Raw genomic sequence first — 17,091 nt, 5'->3', positions numbered from 1 at the left:
GAAGATATAGGGATAGATGATGTGTGCAAAAGAGTTTGTCCTCATGGAGGCTTATGCCAACATAGCTATAAATACATCTTCACACTTTTAGTTCTGCATTTCGCTCTCTAATAAGCCCCAAATATTTTGGGGAGATCCGGTCTTCTGTTAGAATCATGAAAAAAAAAGTAATCAAAAAGAATGAGCTGAACAGAAAACACAGGGTGATGTGACAAAGCTCAAATACTGACCACATTGAAATAAAACCCAAGATTCAAAAAACCTGAGAAGTGGGAAAGGTTACAGACCAGAAGCTTTGATGTTGTCCTGTTTTGGTCAGATTTAACTGAGTTAAATTACACTTTCAAAGAACTGTTCATCTGGATTGACATTTTGCAGATAGGACCAAAGATACAAACCAAAAAAAAAAATCTCATTTTGTGTCATTTCTTATCTGTGACTGAAATATTTGAGCAGTGGTCACCCTTGAGTGGTTTTTGAATGTATGTAAAATTTGTATCCTTCAAACAGAGGAGCTGATGTTCCCCAGAGAGGAGAATGAAAGGAGGAGGGGAAGGGTGTCCCCCTGGTACAGCATTTCCTATTTGCCTCAAACAGAATTTCTTTTCAAAAGGCCTTTGTATGTTTTTGCTTTCACAGCTCAGCTGACACTCAGCCCTGCAGGGTGGAACTTGTACTGCCCAATTGTCACACATCTAAGGAATCCTCTTTCTAGCTGTGCTCCAGGTTGAGTAGGGCAAAAGGAGACAGTTAAGAAGTCATTTCCACCAGTCCTCAAGTTGTAATTTTTCTAATATCCAAGTCATTGAAGTGTTTCATAGCTGCCATACTTTCATTCCTGTGAAGAAATCTAGCTTACAAACAGAGACTTATCTGATGAGGATCTGGCTTCCACGTGAAGAAGTTGCAGGGATTTATTAAACCACAAAGTCACAACAAACTTGCCAGCAGTAATTTGGCTGCTCCTGTATAAAACTGGCTTCATGAATATTCTTTCCTGGCCATTCACTGCAGCATCTGTGCTTGCAGGGGCTATGTCTGTGCAGTGCTGGGGCTAGTGGAGATGCAGGGTGTGCAGTCAGCATTGCCCCTCTTTGATCTGTGCACAAACCCCAGTTTGGGGAGATTGTCACCTCCTGTGCTGTTCTGAGTCACTGCAGTAACTCAGAACACTGTATCTCCACCAGCTGTGGCTAAGCTGTCTCATCTAGTAATTTTTCTTGTAACGCAGTCACTGCTGCTGCTGCTTCAGTGTCAGCTCCCACCAAAGTCACAGGGAGTTATTTCATTGATTTCAGGGATCAAATGGAAAAGGGGAAAAAATAAAGAGAGGGAGTGAGGGAATGAGATTGTCTGTGGGGTTTTTTCCATCTCACTGATGTGTGACATTTCCATCTTGAGTTTTGATTAAATTTCCCTTAATTAGCCCATTAAGCTAAAGCCACCAAAGCTAATGATTGAAATGTTGGTTAACTGATGATCTTTTTTCAATGGAATTTGAAAGACATCGTATTTCTAAATTAATAGTGGCATTAAACAAGGGAAGATAAAATGATGAACTATTTGTTGCAGAAATGCTGGTCTCAAGAGAAGGTTGGTACTGAAATTGCTTTCGTGTTAGCAAAAAATAAGATTAATAGGCAACCCAAGCAGCACTGATGGTCCTAATAGTGTTTAGCATTCACAGAATTTTTGTATTTTGGAGGCATTTCTGTAATTTTTCTGTATCCCTGATGAACTTGTGGAAATTTCTCAAGAGTTCTGGTCCTGGTGTTCCTGCAGGTGAAATCAGCAAGGCTGATTCTTAACTTGAATGAACTGTAAATAAAAGTAAAAAGCAACCTATTGCATTCTGACATGGGCATGTGACATGGCACTCCCTTCAACAACAGAAATACTGGTTTGTGTCATGCCTTCAAGGTCTTAGAAACTGAACATTTGATAATTCTCAAAAGAACAACCCTTTATTGACTGAAGAGGCACGACATGAAAAGTGCATCAGTGTGTAACACCTTGGGGCATGAACCTTAGGAAATTGCCTGAAGATATTTTTAGAAGTGTTCCGTTGCCTGGAGGCAGAAAGAAGGTGCACTGTAGTCTTTGCAGAGGTATCTGTCTCTTATGCTCCCTGAGCTAAAGTCTGCAGTACTGGAGGGAAAAGCTAACAGAGAGCAATTGCTTGTTTGTCTTTGTAATTAATTTTACAGCCTCAGTTTAACACCTTACAATCATAAATTCACATCAGTGTCCTTGTCTGCAAGTGGCATTTATTGTGCACCCTGAGGAAATTGGCTGAGGCTCAAATGCACCAGACTTGGTCCCCTCAATGGTCACTGTGTGCAGGGCACTGATTTTCACTCAGAGCTGTCTGAAAGACCTGCAGCTGAGCCAGGTTCCACCCTACCTCTTCCTGGGCATTTCAGCAGCACTCAACAAGGAAGGAGAAGCTTCTGCTGTATTTTACAGCCTCAGGTAGGGGCTGGTTCTCCATAGCACATCAGAATGTCACCTGTGGTGCTTTAGGAACTGTTTCACACACAGTTCAATCATCTCTGCTGCTGGCACTGTGACTTGCAGGAAAAAGGAGATTCAGAGCCCGCTCTGTGTGTCCAATAGCTTTTGTTTAAGTCTTGTATGGCATGTCTCAAAGTGAACAGCTTATGTTTATGCTAGAGCCTGTAATTTCATTTGAAGTGTTGTGGGATGTCAGCTGTAAAGCAAATGAGGGAGGGAGGCAGGGGGAGGGCAGCCAATTCCATCAGAAGCCAATTTAATATCCAAGGATTTTATGTTCCCTTCTGTTCTCCTCCTAGACACACCCACAAGGGGTTTCAGGTATCCCAACTAAGAACTGTGATACTGCTGGCAGCATCAGACTGCAGTTGCACATTTTATGGATTTTGGAAGGCTAAAAATATGCTTTTGTGATATTCAGACTTGTATGGATAGAGCTGCCACCTTTTGAGCTAAAAAAGATGGATCATTTAGCAAGGAAAAGTGTGTCTTGCAATTTGGAGTTGCCTTTGATGTTAGGGGTACTCTTCCTTCACCATATCCACTATTATTTGTGTCAGACACCTGCTCTTTCATGGCAGCTGCTCATGTCTTTAGAACACAAAAAATCAGTTTTTAGTGAAGTCTCTCCATATGTGCAATGCATATCTCCAAGGAGTGAGAAATTTCAGTGTTGGAACATCGTTGCTTTTCTTTACCAGAAATAAAGAAGGAGGAACATCATAACTATAGAAATATTTTCTGTGTTCTGTTCTAAACCCTTTGCACCTTTTGGAGGCTGACAGGAGTTTTTTCTGGTTTGAGTTTTTTGCTTTGGTTGTGTCAGCTTTTCTGACTCTGTGCCCAGCTGTAGCTTAGCAAGAGCACCAGTTGCAGAAGACAATGACATTCCAATCTACATATCCTCAAAATATCCTCACAAATATCCCTGGGGTCTGGTTTAGCTCTTGCCAAACCTCACTGTCCCCTCTGGAAAGCTGCCCTGTGTTGGAGAACAACATGGAAGTTGGTTACGTTTGCTGACAGGAGTCTCAGTCAAAATCCACATTCAAAACACAGGAATATGCTGTCCCACAATAAATATGCCTATGACCAGGGCAGCTTCACTGGAATTTTGGTTTTGAGGTTGGCTTGCTGGTAAAGGAGAGCTATATTTTAAAACTGTAGGAATCACCAAGACTAATGTAGGAATGCTAATAACATACACAAAGCTGAGAGAAAATATTTTAGACCCAGTGCCATGCAGAAAGGACTAGAGTCTGTGAGAAGAAAAAAAATTCTGCCAGTGTTTAGATCCTTGCTGCAAGGAAGAGCCAGGATTTCTAAAGCCTTTTGAAATAAATAGGCGTGCTCCTCAAAAATACCGTGTTCTGCCATCATTTTCTTGTCTGAACTGAAACACCTGCAAGAATTGACATTCTGACTGAATATTTATCTCTAAAATATAGAGCAAGAAGCACCAGCAATAGATCTACATTAAAGAGACCCACGAATGGCTTAACTTCTGCTGGTGTAAAACATCAAGATACAACAGAGAATGAGGTTTAAATAATATTTCCTATTCACTTGCAGCTTGTTCTGCATTATGTGATTGTTTCATGTTTTTATAGTCTTGATGCAACCTCTGAGCATTGTATCTAACTGCTGAGCTATGGTTGGCTGCTTTCAGAAATTTTTCTCTTTCCTAAGCAGAGTATTATGATTTTATGTGGCAGATATGCATGGAGAGAACATGAACTTGCTAAGCTAAGAGAAAACCTAAATCCATGAGTACACACAATTAATCTGTGGTCAGTGTACTGTCAGATTTGAAGTATTTGGTTGTGGGTAATTTTTGCTCTTCCTGTTGACTTGTAATACCACTAAGGGAATTGACAGTGATTTTTCTTCTGGTAACATAAGAGTGGCACAACTTCCCAGCACAAGCCAGCTTTCCTTAAATCAGGGTGTGATTTAAGGCAAACCTCCTCAGCTTCTCTAAGGAGATAATGAGTTCTGCTCTTCCTGTGGACTACCCAGTGTCAGTTCCTCTCTTTTGTGACTGCCAGGGCTGTTAGACACCCTTTGCTTCCTACAGAGCACATCAACACCAGATACTTTCTAAAATTGGTCCAGCCTTTGATTGCCAGTTCCTTTTAGGAGCTCCAAATTACTTCAGGAGCCCTGCCTACTTATTTTTCTCAGCACTTTAGCGTGTAAATCACTTGTGAGACTAAAACCTCTTAGGGGTCTGGTTGGTTGGTTGGTTGAGCTTTTATTTGTACCAGAATCCAGGGGACTTTGTTTTCTGACAACATGCATACACACACTTCTGCTTCTTCAGGCTGTTTGTCTGGAGGGGAGAGGGGCAATATTCTCTTATTCTCTCCACCTATATTACTGAATAGCTCCCCTTCTCAGATCATCTTTCCTTGCTAGGAATGAGGATACTTTCTCTACCAATTTAATATTTTTATATGTGAAAAGTTTTTCTCCACCATTCAAAAGCTGCTTTAATTGTGAAGAGCTCTGAATTTCCTGTTCTTTAGCAGAGTTTAATCCCATTTTTTCCAATTTCTGCAGGTTTTGGTTTCAGATCACCGCTTCATGGGAAGAAGGCTCTGATGCCATTATTGCTTTTGACAATGTCTCCCTTAGTATGGACTGTTATTTAACAAGTAAGTTTTCCTTTTATCTGCAAGCGACTTGTCTTTTATTTGCCATGTAATTGAAATTTGGGGACTGTGGGGAACGGGCTGGGTGTCATTATCTTCAAAAGACTCTTGAAAGGCAAAGGTCTGTGTCAGAAATCACTGTGCTTAGGCAGAGGGCCCCGCTCAGGTGCACCCTTGCTGGTGGAACTGGGCAGGGAGTGAGTTCCCAGTTTGGCATGAGTGGGCAGTGAGACACAGGGTGAGGGAGATCAGCTTCCAGCTGAGGCAGAACCGTCACCTGTCCAGCCAGGCTGATGCAGAAGGCAGTGTGTGATTATAGATTTCCACATGACCTGGTTTGCTGTGTGACAGTTATCAAAATGAATGACAGCTGGACACTGGCTGGGAAAAGACAGGCATCCTGTGATTGACACTAACTTTGCAATAACACTGGGCACAATATTCCAGTTAAATTAGAACAAGGTTATTTTATTTAGACTGACATGCATTTAAGTCTGAATCAGAAACTGGGATCTTCACACTCTGCTGCTCTGGGGAAAAATTTGGATTCTGATCCTGGCTTTGTGATTGACTGGCCTCTAGAATATGCCCAGTCTGTACCTCTGATGGCACATGTAGATTTTTATTAAACATTTGTGTCTGACTCATCTTTCATAATCTCATGCATAGTGAATTGCTTAATTTGTAAATGTGTTCAATGATCTGTCACTCTGTACCTCAGACCAGCAGCTTACATGAGGGCTAGAGAATTGCTGCTCTGAACAAATTAAACTTCTGCCTTGGGCTGAGCAACAGAACTTGAGCACATCCTTTCTTCTCCTACGCTTGGAGCTGCAACCTCTGTAGCCCTGTTTGGACTGAAAACCTCTAAACCACTTCTGCAGTCAGAACGTTTCATCTGCTTTGTGTTATGTTAATTTGCATTGCCTGGGGCATGAGTCTCTCCATTTATGCTGTAATACCTCTTGGGTTCTGTGCACAAGTGCAATATACCTCAAGTTACAGTATTCAAAGAGATTTTAAAATTAGGATAGAATTTTAAAAAATTCCTCCTGCTTTTACTGGCTAAAAAAAAATTTATAACAGTTGCTAAAGATTGTATTCTGTATTTCTGCTTTGTGTCTTCTTTCACTTAATGTTTTGCCTACCACTCATTCCTGTTTATTTTCCTTTTGTCTCAGTTCCGTAACAATAGTGGAAAGTAAATGTGCCCATTTCCTTTAATAATGTTAAATCCTGTGACTGCAGGCTCCTATTCTCAGCACAGAAGTCTGCAGCCCTTATTTTAGCTTCAATTTTGGGTAACATAGTGACTCAGTCCCCCTCAGCCATAAACCAATCTGTGAATTCTTGTTTTCTAGTCAGTGGAGAGAAGACACCTCGAGGTACCACTCCAGACTCAAACAATTTGCTCACCAGTAGAGGTGGCCAGAAGAAGTTTGGATGGGAACAAAAGCTCCTGGGAAATCTCCAGCTCAGCAGTGCTCCCTTTTCTGATCCAGCAGGTAATTGTCTGAGAAGCATCATCAGACAGGAGAGATTTCCAACTAGCACAGATTTCATTTAGATGTGGCTAAATGCAATTTTTTTCCCCAAAGCCTTTGATCAGAGCTTTTCCCAAGTCCCTTACAAATAAAACAAACATGCTCTAGAAAGAGATTACCTTTAGCTGCTAACTGTAATTTGGTTTTACCTGTAACAGGCTGCCAGCTGGTCAAAGAACCAGAGGGGGGCCCTTGAAGTAAAACATGGGTTTAAACTGTAAGATAAGTGTGTTTGGTGTCATGGTCATCTAAAAACGGGCAGAATCAAAGTGAAGTGTCCAAATTGACTGAGTTTAGCATTTATTAACCTGAACACCCAACTCTGGTTGATACAAACTTGGTTTGAACTAACGTAGCCTCACTTTTTCAGTAAATGCTCATTGTCCATTTGAAACAGTACAGTACTGGACTTAGTCGGAAATGTCAGTCTTGTGTGTTCATGTTACTTTATTCTCCCTTACCCTTCAGCTCTTCTTTCCAACCTAACTCTAATTAGCCCTTCCACCCTAATCAGCCTTTCCAACCTAACTGTGCTTCACCCTCCCATCGCTGTCTCCCAAATGCTTCCCTCTCTCCTCTCCCAGGCTTTCCCACATATCCACAATATCTGTTTTGGGCCTCAAAGGTGCATTTCCATTTGAATTGGCTTCCTTCCCTCCTCCTGGCCAGCCTCTCTCCCTAACTGGTTCAAGCAGCCACAGCCTCCAGCCTGCCTGGGGCAGCAGGGCTGGCCATGGAAGTGAGGGGTTGCTGCAGGAGAGACAAGAAAGAGCTTGTAACAACTGCAACCCCAGCACTGTGTGCAGCTGCTTCTCCTCACTTAGGGCAGCTACCTGCCAATTTGAAATACCTCCCCTCTTAAGTTAGAGAGCAGGGTTGATAAATGCCTCCTTTGCCCTGTCATTAGGCCTAAGGATTTGTTCCTGCTGCCTCCTTCTCTCCCACTCTTCTGCCTAAGAAGAGTTCTTTGCATGTGTTCTTTTCTAGGCTGTATTTCACTTTGCTACCTGCAGTGTTCTGTTGAGGTGTGTGGACTAATGGTGTTAGCTCTGATGCTGACGGCAGTCTGGTCAGTGTGGCCAAAAGCCCCACTGAGCCCTGAGAGCCTCCCTGAAAAGCTACATCCATGAGCCCACCCCATGCTGCCACAGCAGGCATGAGCTCTCTTGTGAAACCAGCCCTGGCAGCAGAGGCTGAAGTACAGCCTGCAGGGCCAGCTGAGCTCCCATCACATGGAGTTTGCTGATGTTTTATGGGCTGAGCATCACACAGCAAGGAAAGTGCAGAAGCACTGCCAGGAGCCCCGAGGGAAGGAGACAGAGGCAGTGAGCCCACAGGAGAGGGTGGTGGGCTGGGTGAAGCTGCACTTCAGCCACAAAGGTTGTGTTTAGCTCTCTTACAGAGGCTGTGTGTGAGCCTGGGCTGTCGCACAGGTATAATTTACAAAAGTATCTTTATATGTTCTCTGAAAATCCTTTGAAGTTCTCCCTTCAATATCTGTATCTCTGTTTCCTGCCTGTAAGTGGAGTTGTCTTTTAAGTGCTCTCAGTATTGCCCTTGGGTCAGTGATCTCATGGTAGCATCTGTAGGCAGGGGTAGATTATGGATTTCTGGCTGACTTTCTGTGGGTGGTGATGTAGTTTCCTAAGGCAAGTATACATTTCCTTCCAAGGTACCTACTGTTTTAGCAACAGAAAAAAACATTAGATTTTAGATGCAAAGTTAATGTAAAGTGTGCGTGGGCTAGAAATCCCGTGGCTGTAAATTTTTGTGAGAATTTTGTTATTTCCTACTTGTCACTAGACTCTGACATCATTTAGCTCTTCTGCTCCCTGTCCTATCTGAGGAATTCAATTTAAAGAAAGGCTTGGATGGTAGAAATAAAGGGAATCAGATTGCATGAGGGTAGAAGAGAAGGTCACTGAGGTTCTTTGAGCAATTAAAATAATTTGTGATGACCTTGGGGTGAAAATTCAAGGCAATTCCAATCTAAAACAGCTTGCCTATTTTCTGGGCTTTATCCTTGGTCTTGTTCATATTCTGTCTAAAATTGTCTCTAGCCCTTGGGGTTTGAAATTACTCCTACAGCAATTTTCTCCCCTTGTGCCCTCAGAGTAGACAGGGCAGAAACAGAGGAGCTGAGTGGCAGCTTCTTGCAGTGAAAGTCATTGCATTTCTGAGGGTCTCTGCAGCACCAAATTTCCTTTTCCCTTTGTGTTGCTGAGCCCCTGCTTGCTGTCAGGAAACACTGCAGATGCTTGTTTGGTCCCTGGGCTATGTATTTTACCTGGCTTTAATCTTGTTTCTTTCTGCATCCCGTAATGCATTTAAGAAACCTCAGGCTGAGGATTCTGAGAAGGCCTTTCCTTTGATGGGCACATATTTACTGTAGTGTGAGTGAACCAACAGCATCAGCACCCCCCTGAAGTCCCAAAGACTACACTGACCACTATGAGCTCAGCTAAAAGTAATTACAGTTAATAGGATCTTTGACTTGTGTGATGGATCACATACTATAATATTGCCTTCTTATCACATACTATAATATTGCCTTCTTAAGAAATCTTACTAAAACAAAGACCTGTGCTCCTAAAGCTGATGAGACAACAGGGTAATAAAATGCCCTCCCTAAGTCCCCAGGCCTGCTCAGCCTTTGCAGCAGGAGCTACAGCCTGAAAGACAGGTAGCACTTTGTTTACACAACATTAAATCCAAACAAGCTCACTTGTTTTCCTTGCTCCTTTGTATCTGAGCACAGCCTCTTACATACACACCTGCTGCCTGTGCTTGGAAATGCGTTTCCAGCAGAATTGATGGCTGGCACCACCAGCCCCCATCCTCTCTGTTCTCAGGCCCTGCACCCTCAGACTTGCTTCTTCAGCCTTGCCACAGTTGGCCATGGCCCACAGGGCCTGCAGGTCCTGCACACTGGAGATTCAAAACACAGCATACAGCCGCACTGTCAAACACCCTAAAGCTTCCAGAAATGTGTTACCCTCTGCAGTGTGTCACAGCTGGGATCATGAACACACGGGATGAAATAAGACCTGAAATGTCTACAGCTAATGTGGTATTGTTTCTCTCTCGAGTTCCTTGATGACCAGGACCAGCACAGAAAAATTCCTGTGGTTTTCAGATCACACAGCTACTCACAGTGCAAGGTGGCCATTAGAAAGATGTTCACAGGGCAGTGCAAATTCTTTCCATATCAGTTAACTAATGATGTGTTATTTGCTGGAATGCCAGCTTCTTGCTGAAAGGTTGCAGGTGAAACTTGATTCTAGAAGCAGCCTGAAAAACAGTTGTAACAAGGTCTGCATATGCCAGAAGACTGAATCAGCTTTAATGGAACCAGGATTTTTCATTGAGATGGTTAAATCTGTACAAAAGGCTGATTGTCGTTTAGTCTGTTGTAAACCCAGGCTTACTTTGGCTTTGGTTTTAAATTGGTTAGGTATTAGTTTAAGTAAAACTGAAAGCTTCTCAAACCATACTATCATTCAACTACCAATTAAAAAGTCAATTTATATCAAACCAATGCAATTTCCTTTTATACACAAGGCTAGAATGTGGGAAATTCAGGCACATAAAGATACAGAGAGCAATAATGAGGAACTTGAGGTAAACAAATTACTATCACAGAAGCTGAAGGAGACAAAATAGGATTCTCAGTAGGCAAAAGGAGATAACAAGACACAGAGCAATCAAGCTTTAATTAAAGATTTCTGGTGCTTCTAAATAGGCTTTAAATACCATGAGGATAGCCTCCCTTTTGATGTTTCAGCTTCTCTTCTGTCCCACTGACAACTTACTTGTGTCAGGGCACACAGTAAAAAAATGGCATGTTGTGAAATGTGCAAAAATATTAACCTTTTCCCCCGTCATGTCTTGCATTGTTTTGTCCCTGCTGCTCTGCACATCCACCAGCCATTGTGCAGCCCTGATTTCATGCATGGAAACTGCCATCAAATAATTTTCTTACTCAAACTGGGATACTGTTTTCCTCCAGCCTCTTCCCCACAGCATTTAGTGGCTGCACAGATTTTGAGTTTTCCATCAGGGAGAGTCCTGTTTTGAGCACTTCCATGGCTGTTTCTCGGAAGAACTCTCAGTCACATTACTTAATCAGATGAAGGAGCTGAAAGGGACAGCGGAGCAAGTATTAAGTAAAAGAAAATTACATTTGGTTGCTCTTTGTATGCAATTATACTAACTGAACTGTTGGTATAATGCAATAAAGGTATCTGCAGAATTGTATTTTTGTATTATGCATCAATTAACACAGTAAATAACAGCCCAGTGCCCCCCCTCCAACAAAAGTAGCATTTTGAACAGTGATGGAAATGTTCAGACACAACAGTGGGATCTCACAATATGTAGGTATGAATTTCTTTATTGCAGTGTTTACACTTGCTTTCTCTGTAGGATTGAAAATAGCAACGGTGCAATACTGAAAATCAGCATGCAACCAGATACAACCTAGCAAAGTTGAATTGGCATAATTGCTCTCCAGAGTTAATCATGCACTTGAAATAAACAGGGCAATTCACAGGTTTCAGACCTACACTTCAAAGCTGCTCACTCTTAAGAATGGCAGTTTAAATTGTACAGAAACTGCTGTAAATCTCAGAAAATGTTTTAAATAATTTTTCCACCTCCACCCAACTTGGTCTTTGTTATCTAATGTGCATTTCTACCATCCTTTGTAATTATGAGCAAAAAGAAATCCCAAAAAGGTTGCTAGCATGTGTCACTTAACACCCTGTATGGAAGACTCTTTGTGAATCATAAAAGGTAAAAGAAATTTGTTTTCTTCATGCTGCTTTGTTAGTGCCTGATTTCAGAAGGTGGCAAAAAAACAAGGTGTTCTCATTGCTGTCCAAAGTCAGTAATGCTCTTACCCTCTTACACTGACCACAATTTCTTACAATAATGCCCTGAGAGTGTTCCTTATTTATAAACTCTTAAGAAATGTCTAAAGCATGAATCAGGCTTTTGAGTATTTCTTTGAAATGATACTCAGGATCAATCAGGCATATGTTTGTCATCACTGACATGATGCAGATGCTCCTCCTGTTGAACTGAAAGACTTATCCAAGTCTTCCACTGCTGCCCTCATTCAGAAAATAAAGATAGAAATAGTAATTCCAGAAAGGGTGGAAAAGCCGACCTCTCTTAGTCTAGCCATACCTCAGTAACTGGTTCTTGTATTGCTGGCAAGACTCACTAATTTCTGTGATCATTTTATAGCCCCTTAATAGCATTTTGTAGACACACTTAACAGGTATGGGACTGTGATTGTGAGCACAACCTAGTTCTGCCATTTACCATCATCTTTCAACTCCTGCGCCATTAATCTCTGGCAAATTCAATCCTGGGAAAGGTAATAATCTCCAATTACTGCTCACAGAACACTGTTAAATGCCAGAACCCAAAGCAAAATTGAAATCCTTACCTCACTGAGCATGTTTCTTATGTATGCTTGTAGTGTATTTTTCCCTACAGGCTTCCAGCATGGACCACTGGAATTATTGGTAATGCATAACTGAGATTGCTCACGCACTGAGTAAAATCTTCAGCTCTCCACACAACCCATGGGGCCAGTGGCAGCCAAATGTTAGTGAAGATTATGGTGGGCAGTTTCCTGTAAGCCTCTGATTTCCCATGTTGGCCAAATATTGCCAGGCAAGGGAAGCTTGTGGAAGTTTTTACAAATAGATGAAGAAAACCTTCCACTTGGTCATGGCATCAGGCTTGATGGCATCTGCCTGCGACAAAGACGTAAAATGGACTCTGTGAGGAAGAATTAATAGCATCCAAAAGTTCGGCCACTGGGGTTCTTATGCCTCTGAAACAGGAGAATTTACAGCCCTCATTAATGTGGATTTTTACTCTGTTGGAAGCAGGAATAGCCTTTTGGTCTGAATAGAGGTTGTCACAGCAAGTACCACAAACTGCACATTGTTTTAAAGCACTGCTGCATTTCATTAGCATGTTACTCTAGGTTCCAAAATAAGCCAAGTACTATGGTGCTTGGTTGGCAATTTGCTCAAATCACTAAAGTCGTGGTTGGCAGTGGGTTTAAACTAGGTTCAAACCAGCTTGATTTGACAAATGCCAGTTAATGCATTTAGACCCTTGAGGTATAGCCAGAATGCCTCTGTCTGTTTTGGGGCATGGAGTTTGTGAGCTGTACACGTGCCAGTGAAATTGCTTTCTATGTTAGAAGTACAAATGTGCCTCAGGCTTTGCTCCATGGTTTTCTCTTCAGTGTTGCTGGTTGTTATTTGCAGCAGTGCCTGCAGCAGCATTGCCTAGGGCTGCAAGTAGTATCAGAGCTTCTAACAAATCAGTCATTTTAAGTCTTGTGGGGTTTTGTTCATTTTGTTTTCCAAGAGCAGGACATTACTCCCCTCTTGCCGTGGCTGAAATCCAGCACCTTGATTGCTGTGCATTTCATATATCTAGACAAACTGTGTGAAACTAGAATTTCTGCTGTGCAAAAGGATGAGCAACTGTGTGTGTAAATATATCAGTCCGTGAATTCATTATGGAAAGAAAAGTTATGAAGGAAGAAATTTTTTTTTTCAATTGTTTTAATAGAGCCAAAAATACAGGTTTTTTGCAAAATATTGCTTCTGGGATCTTGCCAGTTGTTGGGGGGCTTGCCAGGGAGCAGGAGGGCAGGTGAGTGGGTGAACATCCAGAATGTTTATCTTTCTTCTACCGTGTTTCTTTTAAAGGGGAGGATTCTATCAAATTGAACTGATGTATAAATTACTCACTGAAATGTAGTACTCCGATCTGAATCTCCAGGTTCGTCCCCCCCTCCCCCACTTTAAACAGATATTTCCATTTTTTAAACCTGGGTAGCATCTTGCAACTACCAATTGCACAATATACAGGGACCCTACATTAAACTACCTGTTGTTTCTTGCCATAGGAATTCTGAGCTGTTTCTGAACACTGGGTATGTGCAACTTGTGTGAAGTTGGGCAGAATTCCACAATCTGCTGGTTTTTGAGAGAGGTTTAGCCTGGAAAGTCCTGCTGTTCTTCCCCCAGTGCTGGCAGTGTTATCCTGCCACACACTGCAGAAGGAAGGAGGGATGTGTTTTGCACCATGAAACAGACCACAGCTAGTCACAGATGGAAAAAAATCTATGCTCCTCACCAAGCTACTTAAGGATTTTCGATTCACTGCTGCTGCCTTAGTCTTTGGAGATCAAAATAATGCTTCAAACTGAATTACTGTAAACTGCTGTGGCATGCAGCAACCTGTAGAAATGCTCTCTCCAAGCTCATAAGACATGCTGCAGTCATTTCTAGAATCAAGAGAAAATCAATACTTTGCATGGAGTGAAATCTTACTTCTAAAAAAGCAGTGGTGGGTTATTAAGGCAGACAGTGCTCTGTTTTGCTGCTGGCTTAGAGGTTTCAGTCCTTGGGCTGTTGTATCTGCACACTGAGAATTGGCTTTGTGAAATGGTGGGGAGGGGGGAAGTGTGGGGGTTTTAGTCTTTATCCAGAATTGTAACTAAGATCCATCTGTCCTAATTATCTTGAAATGAGGGGCAACTTCTTCCTATGTCATATTATGTCCCATTGGATTCAGTGACAAAGCTGTTCCATGTTGGACTGGCTTCCAGTATTTATAAACAGGAGTAGGGTTGTTTGCACATCAGTGCAGCAATGACAAATGAGGAGATCATGCAACATCTGGCTGTAGGTTTTACTAAAATCCCTGCTGGTTTAAATCAGGTGCAGTCTCTCCATGGACTTCACTTGGGCCAGACTCCCTGCTGTAATGTTTTGGGCAAAAATCACTTGCAGCTCTGCTAGTTCTGAAACACATCTTTTCCTGCTCTTGTCTACCTGAATAAAGCAAATAAATAATCTTGCTAGCACTGGCTGCAGCACCTGCAGAATCTGGGAGGCTTCACAAACAATCTTGTATGCACCACTGTATCCATTGCAACAGGACCACTTCAGAAATCCAAGATAACACCTCCTGTTCTCGGTCATCTCCAGGTTCCATTGTACTCCCTGGCATAACATATCTGTGGTTTTTCATTCCCCATTCTCTCAAGCTCTGAGAAACCAGATTCTAAAATCTTAGTGTAGACTGACTCATCTCAAATTGCCAGCAATGTCTGCCATTACTCTGATACTGCCTCTGCACTGGAAGTGAGCCCCCTCTAGTCTGCCCTAAAGGCAGAAAATACAAAAGCTGTTCTGGTTGCTTCAGTTCAGAGTCTGAAGGTGTAAGGTCTACAGCAGAAGGACATTCTCCTTCTGTTCAACCAGGGCTTTTAAGGAACCGGAGGGCCATTTCAAAGCATTTTGGAATAAGATGTAGTTCACTGATCCCCAGTTCCTGGAACCCAGTGGGAGCCAAGAGCAGCCAGTTTCAGGTCCAGCTGTGCTGTGTATTGTGGAATCATCTAGAGATAAGTTTGCCAAGGTCAGATAGGCAGATACCTAGGGAACATGTATTATTTCAAGGGACTAAATCAGAAATGTAAAGCCTAACCATAGCAGCAGTCTGCACATGCTGTTGTCTGTCCTAGGTTTTATCACCTCCAGTTTTCCATTTTGATTCTCTCATGTTTTGGGCTTATTGTCTCCTTGAAGGTCACCCACATCTACCTTTGGGAACATGTTTGATATTTCACTGGAGACATCCAAGTGGCTTCTTATTGTTCCACTTACCTGCCTGCTTTACTAAACATATGTTTCAGTGCAGGTGGCTCAGCCCGCTGGGGTATTGCAATGTTAAATCACTGTGATAGCTGACAGAATGAGTCTCTCATCTTCCAGCTACTGTGGGATTTTCCTTTGGGTTTGGGGTGGGATTTGCAAGGATAAACACAAGTAACTTCTGGTGCCAAACTGTTCAGAGCTACTGAAGCATTTTGCTTTAGTAACTTCTAGACCTTTCTTCCTTAGATGCCTTTACCCTCTTATCTGTTGTTTTGGGGGTACATCAGAAGCACAGGAGGAGAGGAAAATTATTCCATTTGCTGTCTAATAATTTTAAGATTTCATACTGCCACCCACTGCAGAAGGATTGGAGAAATAAGTGAAATTAGTATGTGAATAAAACAAGTAACCGTGACAAAATCTGTAGAGGACCCTTGCAGGGGAGTTTTGGAAAGGGGTGGCAAAGATTTTTCAGAAAGATGGGATTGTTCTCTCAGCAGAATTTGGATTGGGAATTTTTTTTACAGAATGGTAATTTTGCACAACACTTGATTACCAACATTTTCCAGAAATACCAGTTTCTGTATTCCTTAAAGTTCTGTCAAATTCTTTGATCCATTTCATTCACTGATCTCTTTTTGTAAGAATGAATTTAGCTGATCTTCAGGATTAGTTTGTGAAAAGGTAATTCACACTTTTTTTCTGGCAAAGATAATGTGTTTTCTTGTATTTCTGGAGGGTGAACCTCCCCAGTAACAGCAGTGGTGGAACCTTTGGCCTTGCTCATCCAGACCCGTGCAGACCATCATTTCTAAACCACATCAGCTTAGACAATAGCTCTGGATTCCAAGAAGCAGGTCAAGCTAATCATAGAACATCCTAAGTTGGAAGGGATCTGCAAGGATCATTGAGTCCAACTCCTGGTCACTGAGTCCAATTAATGCCCTGTCTGAACTATTCAGTGTCACCACTGAAGGAATCTGCATGTGCGGCATTGCCTTTGTGGAAGCTGGTGGAGAAATGGTGCCCTTTGAGAAGGCCTTGGAAGGCTGACTGGACCAACATAATTTATAGAAAAACCTTCAAATTCCAAATCTTTTATATTTAATGGCAGTAGAACTACCTAGTGGAGTTTACTAGATTGTGTATATTAGATAATTAATAAGTATGTTTGATAAATCATGTCATGTTCACAAAAAATGTTTTGTCTGCTTATTTACCATCTAGATCTTATTTTTGATTATATATTATGTATTTCTATATACTAGAAAATAGGACAAGGTGGGTATTACAAAAGCACTGTGGTCTTGAGATTGCAATGCTTCTAAAATGAATCTTAAAGGAAAAGGACATAATTGCCACCGTCATGTATTCAAATTTTAAAATTTAGATTTTTTTGAAACACAAATTAACAAAGCCTAGTTCTAGAAATCTATTTGTACAGGATCAGTACTTCCAATTGATGAAAATGGCTGTAATAGGAAGGCATTGATTTACACCCACAGATCTGGCCTAGAAAATGCAGAGCTAGATGCTTCTTTTACAGGCCCCAGTCAGGTGTTTTGCTTTCTGAAGCTTAATTTGAGTGTCCTGTGAGCAAACAATTATTCAGAATTCAATTAATCTATTGTTATGTTTTAATCACTGTGATGGTGTTGTGTTTACAGGTTTTTATCT

At 41.8% G+C, this 17,091-nt stretch overlaps 1 protein-coding gene across 1 annotated transcript in view; it reads left to right on the top strand.

Moving 5' to 3' along the window:
* The window catches only part of ALK (ALK receptor tyrosine kinase), a 303,252-nt gene that overhangs the window by 253,159 nt on the left and 33,002 nt on the right, over positions 1 to 17,091 (top strand). Inside the window, exons 11-12 of the mRNA XM_059468016.1 lie at positions 5,077 to 5,171; positions 6,530 to 6,673. Of these exons, the coding sequence (XP_059323999.1) occupies positions 5,077 to 5,171; positions 6,530 to 6,673 (239 nt within the window). The remainder of the gene's footprint in view (positions 1 to 5,076; positions 5,172 to 6,529; positions 6,674 to 17,091) is intronic.

The sequence above is a fragment of the Ammospiza nelsoni genome, chromosome 3 (genome assembly GCF_027579445.1).
Source record: "Ammospiza nelsoni isolate bAmmNel1 chromosome 3, bAmmNel1.pri, whole genome shotgun sequence".
Taxonomy (NCBI): Eukaryota; Metazoa; Chordata; class Aves; order Passeriformes; family Passerellidae; genus Ammospiza; species Ammospiza nelsoni.
This window is presented reverse-complemented; position numbering and strand designations above follow the sequence as displayed.